The sequence below is a fragment of the Liolophura sinensis genome, chromosome 5 (genome assembly GCF_032854445.1).
Source record: "Liolophura sinensis isolate JHLJ2023 chromosome 5, CUHK_Ljap_v2, whole genome shotgun sequence".
Taxonomy (NCBI): Eukaryota; Metazoa; Mollusca; class Polyplacophora; order Chitonida; family Chitonidae; genus Liolophura; species Liolophura sinensis.
In genome coordinates, this window is record NC_088299.1 from 11,582,829 (window position 1) to 11,607,822 (window position 24,994).

The following is a 24,994-nucleotide window of genomic DNA, read 5'->3' on the forward strand; positions in this document are numbered from 1 at the left end:
TTATCCACTTTCATGTACTTTTAGTTTTTAACCATTTTTTCATTAATAACAATTTGTTCATTATTAATAATATGCTTATCGGTATTAAAATAAGTTAACATTTAGACTACAAATCTCATTCAGTTTGGAAAACTGAACTCTTTTGAAAAAGTTTACCCTAAAAAAAACTGCCCACATATATATGTAACTACAGATAGAAAATATTTTTACTGACAAAGGCCTTGTTACCTTGCTCACACACCTGACCCATCAAAGTCAACACACAAAGGAGCTAAATCAACATCATCCCAATGATACAATGAAGAGCAATATGCCAGTCAACGTGCAGATCTCAATAAAAACCGCCCAACAGTTGTCCCTGTTCAGTCAGCCTCAGTGTTTATTATGCACAGGAAAGTGGCCAAAATCAATGCTAAACAGAAATCCATAGCATCCAACCTGGCTCAGATGAGGCACAACAGAACAAAGCAGAGAAAAGCTGCAAGGTTGATCTACTTTATCATTTATAATGTAACTTGCCCTATTTCCTCAAATCCCTGACTTCATTCCAGTCTGATCTCTCTTACATTTATTCATTTATTTAGTTCATTAATTGGTGTTTGGATTTCTGGGTGGAGGAAGCGAAAATTAAACCAAACCCTGTTTGAATTTCAATTTGAATGCACTTGTCAGAAACTGACTGGTTGAGCAGACAGCACTGGTTTAGGGGATTACAGTTACAGCTGTTACTTCACAACTTTTTACTTTTGCAATTTAGTTTTAAACCTTAGCACAAAGTACAACAATGTTTTACTTATGTATGGTAATGTAACCAGATTTCACTGCTGTGTGACTTCAGTGAACACTATATCAGAATAATGTTGCAAAAGAAAATATATAATTTCAAAGGTTATGAGAGAAAGAAATGCCAAAATTATTTATTTCCATGACTTAGAGTAAATTATAAGCTAAGAATGAAAGCCAAAGTATAAATTATTTGGCATCGTATGCTCCATGAAAAGGCATTACCTTAAAATCAGGCCAATACCACCATTGGTATTTGTTGATTTATCTGAATGTTATCTATCGCCACACTTGTGAAGTTTACACAAACAATATTAGCACAGTAAATACAGGTATTCACTGACTGCTCTTATGCAATTCATAATTAAAAGGTATCCAAAATAGTGAAAATTTTTCTTGTGTCTGGAAAATAACAGCATTTGAAGGTATGCTAAAAAAGTTTCCTTTCACCTGAAGACTAAATGAATTCCTACATAAATATTTAATCCATTAATCCAGGGGTGGGTAGGGGTGGGGGGGAGAGATACATATCAGACATGTTATTATCCAGCTGTCAAGACAAATTGTGCCAAAAAACTGTACACAAAAGTGTCAGCTGAAAAACACAGAAATATGTGACAGTTCAGTGGAGCCAAAGTAGTAAGTTACCGTTGGTCAAGCGTGAGTTACCACTGGTCAAGCGTGTACATTTACTCTGCATTGATTCTTGACCACTGGTGAACATACATGCTGGCATGCATCCACATATGATTAACTGCTTTCCATCACTCAGATGCTTAAAAAGGCCCCTTTTTTTCATATGTGCAGTTGAGCGGCTTATTTTTTCCCCTTGATTTGTTTGATATTTTCTTCCAGCAGTAAACATCGACTCCCCTAAAGCACACACAGCCTTGTTTAAAAGCAAAACACATCCACTTATACTAAAATGGCTGCTGCTGCCTGTGTGTCAAACTGTGCCCCATGCTCACAACAAACCCAGCCAGCAAAGGCCGTAGACAGGCGTGTGTTTATGAACACATCCACATCCAGCTATTTTAAAACCTTGATTCTCGTATTCAGTACAAAAATCACTTAAGTGTATCCATCCTGTATAATTTGTAAATGTTTGTCAGAGCGTGGTTGCTATTTCCTATGTAGACAGTTTGGAGATGCCTATGACACATATCCAGTATCAACACTCTATACTATCATAGCGTAAAGAGCAAGGAACACACCTGTAACTGAATAATTTACATGTACAGCACAAGACAACCCTATCAAATAAGAACACATAATGCTGCGCAACAGGTATGACTTTTACGGGCCCTATAAAAAAGAACCCAACCCTACATATGTCCTGCCACATCATGAAGTACAATGTAAAGACAAAAGGTACGGAAATTACCATGTGAGAGCAGAATGGCAGTGCCTGCATATGTATGTAATTTCTGCTAATCAAACTACTGAAACATTTGAGGGACAGTCCGTCAAAACACTCAGCACTCATATGCCCTTACTTATCATATGAGAAACCAACTTTCTGCCTGTACACACACACACACTATATATATATATATATATGCGCAAAAAAGCACTAAACATCAGATATATTCTGTATCGATTATTCTGTTGAACATTGCTAATTTTAAATCCCCTCTTGTATAACTCCTCAGAGGTCTTGCTGCACTGATCCACGCCCTGACACAGACTGCAGCGGATACCTGGAATTTTTTTTTATTAAACAAATATACAAAGCTCTAAACCAAACAAATACCAGGAGTTCTTGACAAACCAAATACCAAGAGTTCAAGGCTGAGTTGTAACCAAATACCAGGAGTTCTTGACTAAACAAATAGAAGTTCTAGGCTGACGAAATACTATGAGTACTAGACTAACCAAATACCCCATGTTCTTGACTCACCAAATAGCAGAAGTTCTAGGCTAACCCAATACTATGAGTTCTAGACCAACTAAATGCCAGAAGTTCTAGACTAACCAAATATTATGAGTTCTAGGCTAACCAAATACCAGTGCAAGTTTTAGACTAGCCAACTACCATGAGTTCTAGACTTACAAAACGAGACTAAACAAACCCTACAAAGTCCAGAGACTAATCAAATATTAGGAGTCCCACAATAACATGAACACCAGCAGTTCGAGACTAAATCAAATACAAGGCATTTTAGATCTGGCGTAATGCCACCAGCTGTAGACTAAACTAAATACCAGGAGATTTAGTTTACATGTACCCACATTCTAGCAATTCTATACCATCTTTAATATAAGTCAATCTAGATTAACCAAATGCCAAGTCTTCAATAGACTAACCAAATACTAGGGATATAGTTTCATACACAATATCAAACTGAACAAGTTCACACCTGACAGGTATATTTTCAGATTATATTAGGGGTGACTCCTGCCTAATCCCCTGAATGACCTGACATCAATAACTATAGAAGACCCTAAGACTGTTATGACGGCCACACAGGTCAAAACATTCCATCACTGGTCATACACTTTTGACATCTCTCCTCAATAACTTTGTACAAAGACCCGCTCTCTCAGGACTGAAGTGTTAACCCTTCAGTCCACCTGGGCAGGTGAAAATCTCTGCTAACATCACTGCTGACAGGCAGAAAACAAAAGCCAACACCCAGGAAACGGCTCCATCATTCACCTCTTAGTCTCTGTACGTCTCTGATAACACCATGTCAAAACGCATGGACTCATATTGTTAGCTACAGCATGGTTCACGATAGGAATTTCTACCTGGCTTTATATCGACCAGGTTAATTTATCTACCGCCCACCACATACTTTTTCACAGGTGATTTCACTGGTGCATTGTAGCATCCACTCAAGACAGACTCGGAGAAAAGATCTCCGCTGAGAACAAAAATATGTTTGACTTTTTGTCCTACCCTTGAGATAACATTGTTATTAGCTGGAAAGTTAGGAAAATTGACAAGTATGACTGTGAAGTGTTTAAGTAGAACAGCATAATGTATTCAGCAGAGAGTGCCCGTTCACCCCTTACACAACCACAGGTGTAAATAGTCCCTCATATTGAGGTCCTTAGTGAAATGAGAGGTACAGTGTAGTACTAGCTGTTACCTATTACATCTGGGAAAAACATACATGACAGAAGCACTGTTAACCAAATCTGCTTAACTTTTGAACAAAACATTCTTCCTTAAACTTTTACTTTACGATAAACAGTCCTGTTATTGTTTACCCTGACATTTAATTATTTTTATAATTAAACTTTACAGATTTGCATTTGATGAAAAATGTTGAATGCCACCTGAATATACATCACACCAGGTCAATAGGTGGTGTGTAAGCTCTCTTGTTTTCAGTTAAACATTAATTTAATTTAAATAATTTAATTTACTGCACTACATACTACTTCATTATTAATTATTCCAACTGCTACATGTAAGAAAGGTTAACATCACACCTGGACTAAGAGCTAAAAGAATAAAGATCAAAATGTCCTTCTAAAGACACTCCATCAAGAGGTAGCGCAAATAAACATACATGCGGAGTTATATAAAGGTTCCATAGCAGTAATGATACTTACAACATCACACGTCAATTAAATCACCTGCATGGTGAATGACATGAGATATAACTCTCATAGCAACAGCTGTGATGTCATGATATTACGTCTATAGCCCACCTGCCTATCTCATGTAATGCACAACTCAGGTAATCTCTCAAGTCTCACACGATGAATGTCATTACCATAACCAGTGACACATAGGAATATACCTTATAGGTAACCATTATAGAGATACAATCTTCAAACTTACAAACAGCACAACATAAAGCCTGCATGTCATGGTGATTTCATACATTTTTCAAGCAAACTCTGCGCAGATGTGAGTGTGTTGTAAATTAATAACTTGAACTTATAACCTGGCAGGTAAAAACTGCCTCGGTGCTTTGGTCAGGATTACACCAAGCATTAAAGATTACCCCTAACCCTGGCTGACATTCACTGTAGTTAAATACTGAGTAAGGTATAAAACTAGAAGCTAATCAATCAATCAATCTGGTTCAAAAATGTCAAAGTGAGAATTGTTCACAGCGCTGATGCGGATGATGATAACAGATGCCATCATGTTACAGGTGTAACATTAAAGGTAATTCACAAAACAAGTTGCTTAATTCACAGCTTTCGTGTATACAACAAACCACAGTAGTGCACTGCATCACCTCACTCATGTAAATGAACAATGTGAACGTACTGTGTAAGTCACTATATACATGTTTCCAGTTCACTGACTGAGGCACCCATTTTATGGAGAGAGGTTGTGGGGCAGACTGACATCGGTGCATCATGACGTCTGGATTATTACCTCCACGGTTAGAGAGGAAATATTTGCACAGATTGATGTCCATATGGGAGTATTTTATATATGTAGTAGGCCGACTGTGCACACCTATATAAATGTACACATATTGATACACGATGGAAATACACACAACCCTGAGTAAGGTTCTATTTACATGCAAACTGAACCAAAAACATGAAAAGTTGGTCCTAAATGATTTCTTACACTTTATTTATTTATATATTTCTATATATATATATATATATATTATTTATTAAAACAGTCTTCTTACACTTGATGGACAGTACTTAATACTGGGATGTAAAGTTGAAGCTTTTCATAGTACAGTACATACACCTACATGTGCAGTGTAGCGGCCGGTTCACATATATACTTCCTATATGATTGCACTACTTTTTGCAATGTAGCGGCCAGTTCACACATACTTCCTATGTGTTTGCACCACTTTTTGCAGTGTAGCGGCCAGTTCACAGGTACTTCCTATATGATTGCACTACTTTCTGCAGCCAGATTCATGCTTCCTTCATGTAAAGTATCTGACCCACAATTCAGTCCATGAATACATTACATGTATTCAATCTGTTTGATCTTCAGCTCTATTGATCTTTGAAAAAGTTCGTGAGTTATTTTCTTTTTCTTTTTTTTTCTGAATGGTACAATGATATCAACAATTTTCAGCACCAAATATAGTATTTTACGACTTTAATTATTCGTCTTTCGACAGGCATTTTATTGAATGCATTGTTAGGGTGCAAACAGCATACATAAACATGTACGAGTACATATTGATTATATTAAATACATTTACTTTAAAGCTTTTTGCCTCTTTGCACCTGATGGATTGCTAGTATTAACAACATACTGTTGAAGTTTTCACAGATGTGCAAACATGTACTACTAGGCTGGGTAAATCTGGCGTTGTCCCAATGACAGTTGTCCCCATGTAAGTTGTCCCCATGACAATTGTCCCCCTATTTAAAACAGCCTGAGTCAGACAGGAAACATGGAATTCGTTGATTGTTCACTGGTAATGACAACTGACAAACATAATTAAAGATGTGTCAGTGAATTATTTCAACTCTAAAGAAAAGAGAAACAACTCCATACCTATTTATGGTATAAATACGTAAATAAATATTCCATGAATATAATAATAAATGTGCACACAACAAAATACGCTGGAGTAGACTTGAGTAAGTGAATGGAAACTGTATAGCACACACACAACAATAATCACCATATTCAGATAGTATTATTCGGGTCATGGAGTATAATACTCCCAATGGACATCAGGCCAAATGTGCAAATATTAGGTGTATCCAATGAATCACTACACTGTATGGTATTCAAACATAACAATAAACCTTTCTGACCTTTGACATAGGTGTGGTGAGGTTGCGAGTGACTATTAAGTACTGACTCCCGCACAAGTCTACTTTTCCCATGGTTCTTTTTTTAACAGTATTGTGTGTGACCCTACAATACGAGGGTGGGGCTATGGCAATCATGCTTGTTCCACTTTTATCAACCCTGGCTATGTAGTAAACAGCAAGTAGGTATATATGATGATAACATTGGTTTAAATAAGCCTAAATTATACCCCATTAGAGTTAAACACCCAAACCAGGGCTAGAATGTGTCCTGTAGAAGCAGCCATGATTGCTATCCCTGAATCAGGTTTATAACGGATTGCCTCGCACAGGGATAAAGCCAGAGGAGGCCTAAGAGCACATTTAGCCTGATGAAAGGAGAATCTACCACATCAACTGTGTCACCCTAAAATTTCACCCACAAAAGTGCATTTTTAAAGGCAAATAAATGTCAAAAAATAATATTTTTGGTGTTAAACCTTACAATTTTCCAGTATAATATCATCCAATGTTCCAAGCAGACCTCAAAACACCTTTCTAAAATCAGTAAAACTCTCAGAAACAGGAAAAATACGCAAGTTAGTCATGGACGAAATTTGTGGTCATTTACGGTGTGTGACTTCACACTTGAAATTCTACCATGAAATGATCCTGGCTGTAGCAGTTCATTTGTTGGCATAATAACAAATCTGAATTCAACTATAATGTAGTTCTTCTATTTACTACTTTAGTTGAGAACGATTCCAAATATCCCACTTACAGGACAGGCCTCAGGTATAAGGATGAAAGAATTTCCATTAGGTTAAGTCAAATCCACTACCCCTCATCTGCACATAACAAACTTGACAAAATACTAAATTGGGATTTGAACCCACAATCTCATTGGCCAAGTTCACATACAGAACTCTGGACATAAGCTTGCCTTTGACATGTGTACCTGACAGATAACGAAGATACCTACATGCCTGATTAATACTACCTCTGATCAGACTTATCGCGAATCCCCAGATACGGTCCATAAATACTCCTAGTGATAACACTCAGACATCAGACTTACTTCATCCCCAACTATTCACCTGCACAGACCTGCAGTCTAATGTCAAACAAAGTTTAAAGTCACAAATATATATGTAGCTTCATGTAAGACAGTTTAATGTCACCAATAGTTTAATGCCTAATCACTATATAACATGCACTCAGACACACACACACACACACACACACACACACACACACCCAGGACAGACAGGGGCAAATTCAGATGCCCACACTGCATTTGCAGAGGCATAATAAGAATACAAACTCTAGCCGTACTCACCGATCACACAGTGCACTCTAACAGACAGCTGGGTCCTCAGGATTAGCGCATTCTTTCTCCTGGTAGTAAAATAAAAAAAACAGGTAGGAATTATAATCCAGCTAAACACTGAAAAAAAAAAACATGATGAAAGGCATTTTTTTTATCTCTAAAAAAAAGCAAGCAATCAATGATGCACTCAAGTTTCTTTATTTTTAGAAACACTGTCCCCTGAAGAATCAAGAATAGCAGCAATCACAGTAAGAATGTCAGTCACAGTACTATGTCACTTTGTCTAAGCATATATACATGTACATGTAAAGTTGTCTGTGTCAAATCATCATGCCAAATTCCCTTTTTACAGTAAATGTTTTGTGGACTAGCTGATACTACAGACGATTTTGTATGCATGCTTTTTCTTTATTTTTTTTTTTACAACTTCAAGCTCATTTCACCAAAATACACCTTTCACTTGTATGTTTAGCCCAACAAGATTATTTAGAAGTAAAAAAAAATCATGTACATGTTGTTCGCAAAGGTGAATATTACCCTACTAAAACCTTAATAATAAACTGTCCGTTAAAACCCACCAATCACTCCATAAATAAATAAAGAAAACAAAAAACCTACAGAACTACATGTAACTGCCAGTAATATTTAAGCTATCAACTAACTTTCAGCTATTTATTTGTTTAGTTACTTGACTGTGTCTTCGCCTTGCTGAGATGCTATTTCACTTGAAAATTCAATTTAGTCTAGTGGTGGAGGTGTGGACTTCTATGCGGGAGATCACTGGTTCAAATCCCAAACTGGTAAGCCCTGTTACACAACCCTTGTCAGGTTAATGGGCTGAAGAAAACAGCGAGAACGGCATAAAGCATCGCGCTTAACAAAGTACATCATTACGAGAACTCTCCTCACTTAAAGCAATGGACTGGTGTTTCCTAGAGTTAGATATCTTCATGAACACTCAATGTGATATACATCTATATATGTATGTTAATAGACTTCTGCTCTATCATTTTTATTCTACTACCATTAAGTGAACGACAGCGATTTTTCATTTTGGCGAGTCACTGTGCGAGGTGTCTGGCTATCATGTTTGCTGTTGACGAGCAATTATTCCTTGCGCCTACCCTCATTAATCACAGCGTCTTTGGCATGAGGGCGACAGTCTATATTGATTCATGCTCCATGGCAGGGCTTACGTCAGGCATCATTGAGTGATATAATGATATAAGGGTGGGCCCCAATATTGTCTGATTGAACAGAATGCAATATCTCGCCCTCAATGAACCCTAGTCACACAGTATATAGCTCACATATGCCTGTATCTTACAATTGCATTTTATTTATATGTCTTAACACATGTATCTTAAGTGCTGTAACTTTTCAACCTTTTCAAACTATAAAGGGAATTTTTGCAGTGGAATTTATGCATAAATTTATTATGAAAACGACGCTAAAACGATCTCCTTGTGTCACTAAACATTGAAGCTTCCTGAAACCGTGCAAATTAAATGTAATTCTGCACATACATACATAGTTCTCATACATATATTAGGATGCAATATGCAAGGCTTGTCCTACATAAAATTGTGTTCAGTAAAGGCAGCAAACTGAATATTTCCCATAACATTAAACACTTGCGTATTACATAACACTTTTGTGGTAAGGAGCTGACAGACCAGATTAGAAAGAATTATTCCACTGGCACAAGACACTGCACATTGTCAATTTGAGTGACTGCTTTTTTAAACAGAACTCTGAGCATACAGTGTACATACAGGTTAACTGGGGTTCATATTCCCACTAATGAGATACCACACAACCCTAAAGTGTGTCTTGCGGTTAACATAAGAAGACAAAAACACACCCGCACACACACGCAGGCATGGAGATGAACCAAAGACATGTCTGTAGGCTCTAAAAATGTCTCTGAGAGTCACTAACATATGTCTAATAACGAATGAGAGAAAAGAGATGAGATCTTAAAGTCTGCCAAATCACAGTACAGGCCAGGTGCACCCTAGATACAGCAGTGTGGGTAGGTGTCAGGAAGTAAAGCAAACCAGTGATGAGTCACAAGGAAACTCTCAGGTACATATATACCAGGCATAGCGGCTTATTTCTGTAGTGTTCACAAAGCTAATGAGCACAGAAGCCTTGCAGGACATCTCAAACTGACAACTGTCACTAACATTATGTGCACTTCAATCCAGTACTAGTGACAGATCGGTTAAGTGATGGGAGCAGACTCTACAAATAGTTACTTGGAAAAATACACTTTGCATAGTTTAAGAGCTGAACCAAGCCCCCCCCACCTCCAACACACACAACCACATTACCTCCCCCCCCCCCTTCCCCACACACACACATCCACAAGCACAACTATTCCTACTTTTGTTCAAGTTTTTTTCTCAGGAATCCCATTTATTTTATGGTAACTGGTAAGTAATCTTCACTGTTAATTTACAGCAATCCTGAATGTATTATTTACCATACTGCCAAGTTTTGAAAGAGATTCACAAGTTTCTGCAAAATATGCTAATTACCTTGGAAAATGTATAAAGACTGCCATCAAAAAGGGTTTATATTAGCATTAATAAGACCAGCAACACTGAGATTTGAGCCCTCCATTCTGTACAATGTGAACACTTTTAAGTACTTAGCCTGTGGTAAGTCAGTAGTGGTGACATACTTTACGTATTCCACTGTAGTTCTATGATCTTATACATTGTCTTCTTCACTGTACTTCTATGATCTTATACACTGTCTTCGGCACTGTACTTCTATGATCTTATACACTGTCTTCTGCACTGTAGTTCTATGATCTTATACACTGTCTTCTGCACTGTAGGTCTATGATCTTATACACTGTCTTCTGCACTGTAGTTCTATGATCTTATACATTGTCTTCTGCACTGTAGTTCTATGATCTTATACACTGTCTTCTGCACTGTAGGTCTATGATCTTATACATTGTCTTCTGCACTGTAGTTCTATGATCTTATACACTGTCTTCTGCACTGTAGTTCTATGATCTTATACACTGTCTTCTGCACTGTAGTTCTATGATCTTATACACTATCTTCTGCACTGTAGTTCTATGATCTTATACACTGTCTTCTGCACTGTAGTTCTATGATCTTATACACTGTCTTCTGCACTGTAGTTCTATGATCTTATACACTGTCTTCTGCACTGTAGTTCTATGATCTTATACACTGTCTTCTGCACTGTAGTTCTATGATCTTATACACTGTCTTCTCCATTGTAGTTCTAAGATCTTATACATTGTCTTCTGCACTGTAGTTCTAAGATCTTATACATTGTCTTCTGCACTGTAGTTCTATGATCTTATACACTGTCTTCTCCACTGTAGTTCTATGATCTTATACACTGTCTTCTGCACTGTAGTTCTATGTTCTTATACATTGTCTTCTGCACTGTAGTTCTATGATCTTATACACTGTCTTCTGCACTGTAGTTCTATGATCTTATACACTGTCTTCTGCACTGTAGTTCTATGATCATATGCACTGGCAATACTTTGTACACTCTGTTAGCACTGGTACAGTGGTACAGCATGCAACACTCAACTGTTGTCTCCATTTACGTGATCATCCTATTCACTGTGAATAGTCAGTGTACTTTTGAAGTACTTTAAGCATTATTTAAGCACTATCTGCATTTCTATGATCCTGGACACTGTCAGTACTCTGCATACACTGTTAGCACTGGTACTGTAAACACTATGATCATCCTATTCACTGTGAATAGTCAGTGTACTTTTAAAGTACTTTAAGTATTATTTAAGCACTATCTGCATTTCTATGATCCTGGACACTGTCAGTACTCTGCATACACTGTTAGCACTGGTACTGTAAACACTATGATCATCCTATTCACTGTGAATAGTCAGTGTACTTTTAAAGTACTTTAAGCATTATTTAAGCACTATCTGCATTTCTACGATCCTGGACACTGTCAGTACTCTGCATACACTGTTAGCACTGGTACTGTAAACACTATGATCATCCTATTCACTGTGAATAGTCAGTGTACTTTTAAAGTACTTTAAGCATTATTTAAGCACTATCTGCATTTCTATGATCCTGGACACTGTCAGTACTCTGCATACACTGTTAGCACTGGTACTGTAAACACTATGATCATCCTATTCACTGTGAATAGTCCGTGTACTTTTAAAGTACTTTATGCGTAATTTAGGTGTTTTCTGTATTTCTCTGATTTAGTCTACTTGCACCATGAATACTTACTGGTCTTGGAATCCCTCTAGTTCATCAGCTTGCTCGTCAAGTGGGGATTCTAAATCCAGGTATGTGCCATAGTCCCCTTGAGAATTGTTGTATTTGTAAATTTGTAAGGCACAGTCATCAAGCTGAAGAGAGAAGACCAAATACATGAAATGTAATCAAGCCATTAATGACAGAAAGAATGAAAGACATAAAACATGTACAAATGTTCCATCAACATTGATGGGTTAAATACAATGTAAAGCCCCTGGCTTACACATATACATACATATATACACACATACATACATACGCACATACATACATACATACATACATATATACATACATACATACATACATACATACATACATACATATATACATACATACATACATACATACATACATACATATATACACACATACATACATACATACATACATACATACATACATACATACATATATACACACATACATACATACATACATACATACATACGCACATACATACATACATACATACATCAATATCAATGGAGAGAAAGTTGACAAATTTGCACTGATGCACACAAAATTACAAAACTTTATTTATAAAAAAATTTTAAATTATGTTCCATTTTCTTTATTCCAAATCATTACGAATTTCAGTCTGTATTTAAAAGAAATCACATATACTTCTAACTTTATCATAATTAATTTATACTAAAAAAAAAATATAAATGTAAGAGTTAAATGTATATGAAATTACACAAAAGACCAAGATATTATATATTCAAAGGAAGATGCACAGTTTTGATTACGACTTCATCCTTTGTTTTAGCCCACTCGCTAATATTTCAAATATCAGTTAGGGTATCACTCTTCAGATCATGCATTTCTCCACACACAAACATACATATCACAGAGCATTGTCATATCTCATGCACTGATCCATTTCAGTTCAATAAACTGATCACCTCACCCATGCAGATGTTACCCTTATACTAACAGCCTTAATCACATCGTTCAAACTGTCATGACCTTAACCAACTGTCACACTGTAGGTTAAATTTATAAATCGTGTGTGTGTTTTTCTTTTACTACTATTGTTATTTTTCTTCTTATTATTTTTTTCTTTTTAATTTTATCTCTTTCACATAAATTATACTTTGGCATACAAAATAATATTTAATCCGTGCACTAATCAATAAATGAGTAAGTGTTAACAAAACAATGAAAAAATTATAATAATTTGATTTTGACAATTTGTTTTGAAGTTGTGTGGTAATGAATTACAGTACAGAAATTCATTTTTCTCACAATTTCAACAATTTGGTCATTTTAAATACATAAACTACAGGTATCTTAAGCTGATTTCTAACACATACATTTTCACAGTACAGCTATCAGCATTTTGCAAAAACCAAAAAACCAAATTTAAACTCATTAATTAATATACCAGATACCAATTAACACTTCCAATGAAATTATAAACATATTTTTCAAAAAGAAATTAATTTTGTCAAACAAAAAACAACAAATTACACTTGATGAATATGTAAAGCTGTTTAACCCCGTTAGTCTACACAGGCTATCAGCTTAGCAAGTAGTTAATATTCATTGAGAAAATGTTTAGCATTTTTGGCTTGAACGGCTACTTTTCAATCTGGACTTTTTGACTTGGGGCCGTTTTATGATATAATCCTGCTCGCATTGTTGTTCACATGGAGATTATCCACAGGAAAGTGGCTTATTTAGGCCTGACACTTGAGAGCACTTGGCCCCATTAAGTAGCCCTATTTCTGGGCCTGTAGTGCGTTCTGATCTGTCACCGGGTAAACAATAGAGGGCTTAATTGAAGCCCTACTGCTGGCACTTCTATCACAAAATTAACTACATTGCACAGATCTATTCGGAACAGTATTACAGAATTACTGACAGACAAAACAATTGTTTACCTTGTGAAGAACTGAATTATGCAATCAAATTTGGATTTATGGCAATTTAATCTTTAATCCATTATATAAATAGTTATCCACATTTTATCCATAAATATAAAAAATTTCAAACAAATGCCAATGAAATTTCACTAAAAATTTTTCTTTGTTTTTTTTCTTTACACAATTTTAGCTCAGATTTTGTGAAATACAGTACACCTACTTAAGTACTGTTGTTTATATATGTTGTATATAGATGCTAATTATGGTTCTGGGCCTCAGAACTTGGCATCTGTTGTAAAGCCATTTGCCAAGTGACCAACCATATGCCTTTCATCTGTAGAGCTAAGCAGTGGTCATGTTAGTAGGCCTACTGTGCACATACAGCAGTATGGTCTATCATCTAATACATTGTACTCATTCAAAAAAAGAGCCATCACAAAGCTAAACTATGCGGCCTTCTACATGTGATACACAAAGAAAAAAGTTCTTCACTAGAAACGCTGATGCTATTTTTACATAAAACAACACAGGCCTTTGATCAAAGTTTACTGCTCAGGGAACAAAATATGTGTCAGTGAATAAAAAGACTTTTGGAGGCTGTCTACAGATATATTCAGCCTGAAACTATTTAAGGGAAAATCTGTTTTTGAGAACTTGACAGGCATGGGACAAGGTATTGGAATGTTTGCCAGTATGTGTAAAACAGAATTTTGTTCACTTTCCTCATTTTTTTGTAACATTAAGCACTAACTTAGTTTGCCAATAAGCCTCAACATTGAAACTCTCTCTATTTTTTTTTCTTGACAGGTGAAACAGTTAGCTATATAATTATACAAATATAATGAATTGTCGCTTTTGAGAAAGTAGACTATCAGGTTTGTTAAAATTTCAAACTGTGAATAACAATGTGTAAGTGTATGTTATCAATTCGCAAGTCTGCCTACGTTTGTGTGCTTATATAGGCATGTAAAGTCTACACGGATATATACTATATATGATCAAATTATAGCAAATCTACCTGTATGAAATATAATTACAGCAAGCCCAGCAATACAATAGCTTAATGATAAATAAAACATGCAGGAATTATATGTTTGATGTAGTTTTATATCATATTACATCAGTTCTTCATTGTGGTGCCATACTAGGAACAACACCTAAAGTTATCTGTCTGCCTGCATGTAATAATGGCAGGTATGTTATGATTTATACATGGGCAGTCAAAAAAACACAACACTACAGACTAAACAACCTCTAATGATCATGTCAATTACAATATCATGCTCAACACTGGCAAAGAACACAAGACACAACACCGAAAAACGAATTTAAAACAAACGTCAAATCAACAGTGTTGACACAGCGATGCTTCTTTTTTCGTTTGTAAACAAAGTGAAACTAATGTTGCCAGTTGGAACAGGCAACTTTAGAATTATCGTCTCGTGGGGATAAAATACGAACTTGGTACTTTTGAAATTGTAAGGGTAAGTACCCGAAATGTGATAAACGACACAAAAGGTCCGGGAAAACAGGAAAAGACGGCATTTCCTCTCCGGGAACATAGCGCTCAAGAATAGCCGTGACGTCTTACAGACACCTGTCCCCTCAGATCGAGGAGAGTCGAGCGGTTAGACCTACCTGATGTGGAGCTTCCAGAATCCTGTGGACACCAGCAAGTTGGTTTATGAGAGCGACGTTCACAAGAAAATGGTAGGTTGGCGGTCTTGTCGGTTCCGGGAAGTTTGTACTGTTAAAAGGGTCGGTATCGTCCAGGTATTGGACTCGACAAGAGAACGTCGCCATGTTGTACTGAGCTAAGCCATAACACTGAGAGCTAACCCTGTGACCTCTGCTGCCAGGTTCTTCGTATATTCCTCCGCCCCACGTGCACCGAACAACAACACCTACTCCGTTTACGTTAGCTAGCTCGGACACTGTTTCGCCGTTGGCATGAAATTTAAAAATCACTTGAACTGCTACTAACACCTGTATGGTCTCTGTGATGGGCTATAGCCTGTAGGTAACAATGACAATCCAGCCCGTCTCCGTTCTCGACTGCTAGACCGATTGACACATCCCAGCAGTAAGCTGTATGACACTATCCTCCCTGAGTAGCCCAGACAAAGCAAAACACTATATCCGAGTCAAAGTCTTCAGCAGTTCATCGTACAATAATAATAATACATTCCGCGTGAATAAACATCATTGGTAAGTCAAGTGAACAGGACATGTCATATCTGATATATCTAAGTCAGTTCAAGCTATAAACTTTACACACTATATAAACTGAATTTACCTATCCTCGTCTGTCACACAAATGGCCTGCGCTCATCGAAGGCAGGTTAGACAGTATTCATTCGTAACATTAATTATTTTGTTAACATATTTGTTAACTTTCAGCTACACTACAGTCTTACTCTTGAAAACCGGATTCATTGTGACTTTGCACAGTTTAAGATAAAAAAAACAAACACCGTCATAGAAAGCTTGTAAGGTTGAAGTAGAGCCTACAAAGTTCCGCGGGTCTGTATGGTTATATAAAGTCACCCTCCACCTAATGCACGCACGTTGCTCCGTACAGGACCGCACAGTTCACCGCCCATAAGGTCCAGTACTGGGACAGGATCATCACAGCGACACGCCTATTATGTTCACCCCTGCGGCTTTCAACATGCATATATAGAGTGACGTAAGCTCTCCGTGTAGACAGATTGTCAACAAAGGCTATAATTGAATGCCCTCCTATGTAAATATATCCACGACTTATAGTAGGCAGGCGTATACCGTGTGTGGTTCGCAAGACAGGTTCCGGGTGCTTCTATTTTCGTCCGGATTGCTTTTTATTTTTATACTCTCACCTCCCGCGGTTAAGTCGAAATGACATGTAAATTCTTTTTATCTAAAATCTTTAAAAACTGGTGATCATAAGAATTAGAATAGGCCTAAATTGCAGGAATATTTCAATACGGTGAGGAAGGAATAACATTCTACCTTCAGTATACATACACGTGTACAGGTAATTATGAACTGAAGGGCTAAACCTGTGCATCTTTATGGAATTGACTGGGTAGATTTTGTGAAGTCTGAATTTGCCATTATTTCGTGTTTGTACAAATATGTCATTGAATAAAGTTGTTGATAACAACAAATGAATAAATTACATGCTTGATAGCAACATAACACATCTTGATATAAATTTGCCGTGTGTATAAAGCGGGACGAAACATGACGTAATATTATATCCCTACTGAAACTGATAATATATACCTGTAATATTAGTTCCCGATCCCTAGCAGGTGTAAACTACTTCCGGAAGTCGTTTAAAGTATTAATAATTTGTAATCACGTGTTGTTAAATGTGAAATATTCATCCGATTGAATTTTATTCTGGATCTTTACTTGCAATGTTAAATGTTTGTGTTATTGTTCATGTTGAATGGTATAATATGTAACAGGACTGCTGTAACCGGCTTAACATGTCTGCTTCTATTTATCTGATTTTTTTTAACTTAACTGGTATTTTACGCCGTACTGAAGAATATTTCACATATACGACGGCGGCCAGCATTGTGATGGGAGGAAACCGGGCATAGCCGGGGGGAAACCCACGACCATCCGCAGGTTTGTCGACTTTTAGAAATTCGATGATGAAATGACTGAACAATATTCACCAAAAATAAACCAAATCAGCGCATTGTAGATTGACGATTTAAATACATACTCATAGGCGTAATAGGCCAATGTACGGCAAGCCTGGAAATAATTTTAAGTTGGTGCAGGACATGACTGGAGAATTTCCAGTTACTTTTTTCACTTCATTAAAAAGTTGCAATGTTATTTGCATGGCAGTTTTCTCCTGTGCCAAACAGCCCCCCCACCCCCGTCAAAATACGATCTTATATAGAACATGGTCGTTGTCTTGCTGCTTATTTTCAGTCTTGTATAGGACTACATATGCATAGGCTTTGTTTACAGTCTGATACCAAAACTGATTCACCCAAGACAAAGTCACTGTGTGTTATTATAGTGTAATGTTAAATATGCACTAATGCTGTACTTTGTAAATTACTTTGGCAGTCACTTTTGACAGGAAAACAAGAAAGACGTTAAGAAGTGGAGAGCATTGTCTTTAAGCTCTATCGAAATTGCCGGACGTTTATAAATGCGTTATGTGTCCGTTTGTGCATAGAAGAGTGGTCTCCCTTGGATTAGCTTTCATGTAGCTTGTGCATGGATGCAGTTACACTCTCCAAACCGCTATACTTGTATTAATATTCTGTATGGAACTGATTATTCTGTGTTTTATGAAGGTTTTTGGCAAATTTCATTTTTCAGTGATGAATACTAGAGGGCTCATTTAAAGTCCGATTGATTTGCACGCAAATACGTCAGTTCATTTCGGATTTAGAAGAAAGATTTTTGTATCGGTTTAGCGATTTTCGCCACGGCAGAATACGAGTAATGCGCAGGTGTAAACTAATAATATGTAGCATGTATATACATACCAGTGGTCAACAGGTAACGTAAAACCTAACACTTATGGCAATATACGTTCTGTTTAATGTCAAATCTTCAAGCATGCATAATGATAGATTTCCAAATACCCATTGGTTAACTGGCCTGGTCGGAAACAAGGAAATAGCTCTTCTTGGTTCCAAATATTTTGTATCTATACTGTACATATCAAAAGTGCTAAAAGCTGTTCTATAGGAACAAAATAAAGCGGAGGAGCTCCGAACAAAGTGGAGATAAGAAATCATTCCAAACAAGCCTACTGTGCTGCGTGGAGTTTAAGATTCATGCCCATTGTTAACATGCTCTGTTTTTTACCAACTGTTAATGCAAATGTCTCACAAGCAGGTGCAATGGAAATCACTTACCTTTTTAGCATCGACACCCATGACGTCCAGCATTTCCGTAATTGTTTTGTACCCTTTGAAGTTAGCGTCATCCACATCGTTCATCATTGGTAGGAGAGGCCGTTCGCCATGTTCCTTTTCACAGAGAGTAAGGATGTCCCTGATGGTCACCCGGCCTCGTTTGTCACGCAGAAGAGCGCGCATGTGCTGGGCAGCAGTCGGTGGTTTCCGGGTGCCCTGCTTGTCCGTGGCCGCGGGTGCTCCCTTGCCAGTCGGTTGGTACTGCTGATAAGATCGTCGTTGTTGGCCGGCTGTCTGTTGTTGTTGCTGGGCTTGTTGTTGTTGTTGTTGCTGGGCTTGTTGTTGTTGTTGTTGTCGTGAACCAATACCCTTTTGCTGTGCTGGCTGTTGTTGTTGCTGTTGCTGCTGCTGTTGTTGTTTCTGTTGATACATAGACTGCTGATTGGCCCTACTTAACATGGATTGGCGCGGATCGTTTGGTTCCGGTGGCGGAGAGTCGAATTCAATAAGGCGCTGTTGTTGCACTTGTCGCTGTCGTTCTTCCTCTAAAGCTGCTTGCTTCGCCGCCAGCGCTTCGGCACGCTTTTTCTTTCTCTCCTCCATTTCTATTTCTCGTCGTTTCTGCTCTTCTTCTTCCTTGGCTGTCTTTTGGCTAAATACATCGAACGCAAAATTCCTGACTTGCTGTTTTGGTTTGTTCTTTTTGTCTTCTTCAATCTTCTTCATCATGGCCTCCAGAGCTTCCCTCCTCTGTTGACGCTCAAGACGTTTTTCTTCGACAGAAGACTGTGGTTCTAAGGGTGGGTGTCCAACTGCGGGTACTGGAGCATCGAGAATATTTCCTCGGCGATCCCGGGTGTACCTTCCAGAGCTGCTGACATCTGCGTCTGACCCTTGAGGGACCAGGTCAGGTAAGGATCCATTGCTGGCGACAGATTGTGTGGATGCTGAAGGTTTCATGCCCCTGCCCCTTCGCTGGTCTTCCTGAGATTGTTGTCTGTAATACTCATTATGTCTGCCAGGGTAAGGGCGTCCCTCTCGAACGTCGTAATCACGGTCACTGTCGTATCGACCACTTCGTCTGTCATGTCGCCTGGAGTCGTCAACGGAGTTTTGGCGATTTGAACCACGACGCCCTCTGTTCGGCGAACCTTCCCTGGAGAAACCTGTGCGGTCGTCGTCGTATCCATCCCGACGCGAAGAACGAGATCCACTGCTTCTTTGCCGACTTCCTCTGTCATCAAGAAGATCCTCCCTAGAGCTGTCCCTGCGGACGCTTCGCTGGTCGGACTGTCTTGATGGCATGTACCGTGCGTTAGGAGAACCGTCCCTGGAAAATGCATCAGAAGAACTACCGGAGTTACGTTTGCTACCTTTCCCATGACGACTGCTTTTCTGATGAGGTTCGTTGGGAGACTGATCGCGTTCAAACGGCCGTTGAAGCTGTTCAATGTGTCGTCGCTGTCTTTCTCTTTGTTCGGCCGCTTTGTTAAGACTTGATTTCCTGAAATCTTTGTTCGGTAGCAGTGGATCCCTTCCAATCATTTCCTCATCCTGTGTGGTGAAGACACTTTCATTTGACCCATGTCGGGACGCCAGCCTTCCCCTCCGCGAGTCAGAGGCGCCTGACCTGTGGCGCCCTCTGTCGGGGGACGGTTCTCTCTCCGATTGCCTGGATGAACGCGAGCCGGAGTTCCTCTGAGGAGCTTTGGTATAGTCTGTGCCAAAGTCCATGGTGGGAGAAGGCAGCTGTTGTTTCCACTTCTGTACCTTGTCGATGCTCTCCTTCATACTCAAGGTTTCTGGCGTCAGATCAGCTCTGCGCCTATCGCTGCGGCTTGACCTCTCGTCTAGTCTATCCTCCCTGGAGTTGGACCGGTTAATTCCGGATCCCCGCGACCTGTGAGAGCGCGGGTAATTGTCTTCAGCAGCGCTGTACTCAGACATGTCAGTCTCGCGTTCTCTTCCCCGAGGCTTCGAATACCTGTCTCTTCGTCTATTTCTATCGTCATCTATTACACTCATATCCGTGTCGGTATCGTCCACGTAACTCTGTGGTCTAGAGCGAGAAGGTTGCTTCGGTTCCCCGTACACAGACTGCCTCCAAGATTTCTCGTTGCCCAGAGCGTCACTAGTTGACCCCTCGATGTTCCGGCGTTTCGAATTATTCTCCTCTCGTTTCTTCCGCGGTGGAGGATCGGGCTCGGGCTCTGGTACTTTTTCCAAGAACCTATTTTTGTACTGGCTGAAGTTGTTTTGTGGTGCACCTTTTTTGTCGTTTGATAACGCCGCTGCTGCCATCGCCATGATGCGCTCTCGACGACTGTCACGGTCCACATTTGTCTGCACAGCACAGTCTACAAGCATTGGCTTTGGAAGGTTAGTCGGAACCACGCGTCCGTATCTGTCAACACGAACGTCCTTTCGGTGAATTCGGACGCGTTTGGTCCGCGAAATTCTCTTTTTCTCTTTGTCTGCATTTTCTCGTTTTGACCTTCTGCTTTCATCCTCTCCCATGGGTAATGTGCCGCGACACATCATGTATTTCACAGTAGGATCGGCTTTGTCTGCCTCCGGCGCACTGTCATCAGAGTCTGTGGAGGTCATTTCACCGCGCTTTTTTCGCGTATTTCTTTGGTTAATTTTATAGACATCCCTTTCCTCTCTCGGTTTCGACTTGCTGACGCTGTACGGTATTGACTTACTCGAAGCTGGGCGTGATATCGGCCTTGAGTAATCGACCGACGGAGGTTTTTCGTAACTGTAACTTCGCTTAATCGTAGGTTTCTCATGTTTGTTGAAAGTAGAGTAAGGAGACACACTGCTCCCATAATCATATCGGGATGACCTACTGCTGTAAGGAGACCCTTCTCGCTCAGACATGTTGCCATAACTCTTTCCGGACCGAAGCGATCCGCGGTCGAAGGAGGCATACGATTTGACACTACCTCCAAAATCTGACATATACCCGGAATTCCTGCCATAAGGATCAGAACTGGCACTCTTCGTGGAGTACCTGTCTAGCGATGAATATCGATCTGTGTTACCATACGATCTGTCTAAAGATGACGAGTAACCTTTGTCTAAGTTTGCCCAAAAACTGAATCTGTCCCGGATTGACCCTCCGCCTTTGTTGTCCCCACCTCCACTGAATGAATACCGGCGCTGAGGAGACTCGTAACTTGAAGAATACCTTCTCTGTGGAGACTCATAGTTTGTGTGTCCGTAGTTTGAGGACCCTAGACCGTAATTTCCACCCTGGTAGCTGTAGCTCCGTGACGGTGTGTACCCTCTGCCTGTCCCCATTTCGTTGGGTGTCTGGAAAACATGAAATTAGGAAATTAAATTATTGATTCAACGAAAATTAAACGAGCTGCTGATATCCGCATATACATTTCTGTTATTTTTTCAAACGAGAAATGCCAGATAAATATTTTGGGAGATGTATGTATTCAGGTTAAAGCGAAGGAACGTTTCACCCAAGAATTGACCAAAAGAAATTCTTTCCCCCTTTTTCTTTCCTTTTAGACAGAATATTTTTTGACAAATTCTGTATGTCAGAAATATTATTGAATTGCTTGGCTGAATACACATCACTGACAAAATTTTCTCAGTCATACATCCATCATACGTAAGCAACCACCTTAAAACCAATTTTCTGTTAAGGAGCCTCCGTGGCTCAGTTGGTTAGCGCGCTAGCGCAGCTTAATGTCCCAGGGTCCAATGAGGGCCCCGGGAGTTCAAGTCCAACTCATGCTGGCTTCCTCTCCGGCCGTACAACAGCAACCTGCGGATGGTCGTGGGTTTCCCCCGAGCTTTGCCCGGTTTCCACCAACCATAATGATGGCCGCTGTCGTATAAGTGAAATATTCTTGAGAGCGTTGTAAAACACCGATGAAATAAATAAATGAAAACTTTTCTGTTATCGTTGCTTCTATAATGGGCGTATATGTTTAGTATGTCTTGAAAATTAAGTGAAAGATTTTTTTCACGAAATATCTTTTATGGTTTTTGTTTTTGAAAATCAGAATGATCTTGTATTGTCTTAATATGCCTGTATATCATCGATTATGTTTATAAGAACAGAGCCCATCGAACTAAAACAACTACCTTAGAATCATTTTCGTTGCTTCTCGCTTCGTTTAATTCAATACCTTTTTATTGTGCATATACAGTTCAAATTTCAGTTTTAGCTCGGTCAGTTTTCGTGTCCATGCACTGGGAAGAACAACACATTTCTCGGTAAGTCTCGGTTGTTAATCAAAGTATAGGATTGTGTTTCCATCTGTTGAGGAAGGGTGTAATTAAAACTACAGACCTCAGCCGTGCTTAACAGATGCCTAGCGTGCTCATCTTCTCCGAAATAGCCTCATTACTTATCCCCAAAGTAAAGCACCATCGACTGACTCAGCCCGTGCAACAAAACACGTAGCTAAGTAACATATGTTTAAACCGAAACCTGTGGAATTTTTGATAGCCTGCCCACCCAGCATGCAGATTTATAACCGAGATTACTAATTAACGTTTTGAAATGATTAAACGAGCGCCCTAATGATCAGCGGATCGGATATTTGTTAAAGGAGGGACAGGCGGTCGGTCGCACGGATGAGGTTAGAAAGTGATTACGTTTTTGTGGCATTACTTCCAAGGAGCATACAAACGCGTATCACTGGCTGAATGTCAGTGGGTCATAAGCGGTCTATTTTAACCTCGACCTCCAGCACCACCTTCTTCGCAAACTGCTTTTGAAAGAGGAATAAAATATCTTAACTAAGGATCTTGTTACATCGACAATGTCATCTGCATAGGACATCACAGCTATATACAAAATTACCAGTAAGCATACACGTTTCTAATAGAAAACATTTGTGCTGTGCGCACTGTCTTAATAAGCAGGTAGCCCTGGAACAGGTTATTTTTGGACAGTGTTGGTGATAACCCGTGTCAAGTGAAAATGACAAAGCTCTTAGGGAGAGAGTCTAGTTTTACTCTCCAGGCTGATGTCTTTTGTATCTGTTATATATTCAACAGGATGTATACCCTTTTGTGTATTTAAGAGGCACTCCAAGAACCAGCCCTTGAGGAAGTTTCCGTGATGCTCCAGGACAGGTGGAAACTTTCTGTCCTCCCTCAGTTTTTGGCCAATCTCACTATGCGTGTGGCATTCTATAGAGTTCAAACCTGACACCTGTTCCGTTTTATTTTTGTATCTTGTTTAGTAGAATATAATTTAGTTTTTGAGCAAATCTAGCTGACTGTTGGTTTATTTCCTAAAAAAAGAAAACGCGTCAAGTTTGGGTATAATTTATACAAAAGATGGGTGGAGATAGGCCGGAATGTTGAGAATGCGACTGCCGGTGAGGGACACCAGATGCCATATACTCTTAATTTATAACAAATTATAAAAATCAGAATTCAGTAGTTCGTCTTATTATCATTCGCTCTGTGAACATGTATATGCTGAAAATACATTCCAAAGCCAATATCTGAAATCTTGTTATCAGATTAGATAGATAAATCGGTTACCATTACGTTGTCGCTCTGAGCAGCAAAGTGTAGCGTCTTCTTTTTCAGGGTGAAAAGCAAAGTGCGTTTTTGATCAGTGTTTCGTCAATCACATGTCTGATGTTTTCCTACCGGTTCTGGCATCCACCTGTTTGCCTACTCACCGGGAAAACTTGGCAAAAGGCCGAAATCAGCCAAAAAATGTTTGATATTGAAGCTGGTAGCAGTATCGTATGTAATGCTGGGGAGAAAGCCTGGGGATTCAGGGCATTAAGAGTATGGCATCACGGGCATCAGAGAAAGAAGAGAGTCTGCGTCCGGGCCAGATGTATCAACAAGTATACTGTTTTATGATTTGTGTAGGCGTTACTTCTCCGTTTCAGTTAACATGGCAAATGCATGGTAGCCTTATCTTATCTGGTTATATCATCTGTATAACATATACGGATTGAAACAGGGTTTACGTTACTGCATACGTAGTGTGGATATTAGAATGACTAGACTAGAGTTATATCATTTAGAGTTGAATGATCTGCTGTCCGCGCGGGATTTCTACATTTAAAATTGCTAAATAAGTTAGAAATCTTAATTTAAAAAACTCTTCATATAAGAACTCGGGCTGACTGTTCTCAC

At 38.9% G+C, this 24,994-nt stretch overlaps 1 protein-coding gene across 8 annotated transcripts in view; it reads right to left on the reverse strand.

The window, feature by feature from the left end:
* Positions 1-24,994, reverse strand: part of LOC135465600 (uncharacterized) — a 101,002-nt gene that overhangs the window by 36,505 nt on the left and 39,503 nt on the right. For all 8 annotated transcript variants that reach the window (XM_064742872.1, XM_064742867.1, XM_064742869.1 and 5 more), the window contains 3 exons: positions 18,857-22,174; positions 12,076-12,197; positions 7,814-7,872 (listed from right to left, as the gene is read on the reverse strand). In XM_064742872.1, coding sequence (XP_064598942.1) covers positions 7,814-7,872; positions 12,076-12,197; positions 18,857-22,174 — 3,499 coding nt within the window. The remainder of the gene's footprint in view (positions 1-7,813; positions 7,873-12,075; positions 12,198-18,856; positions 22,175-24,994) is intronic.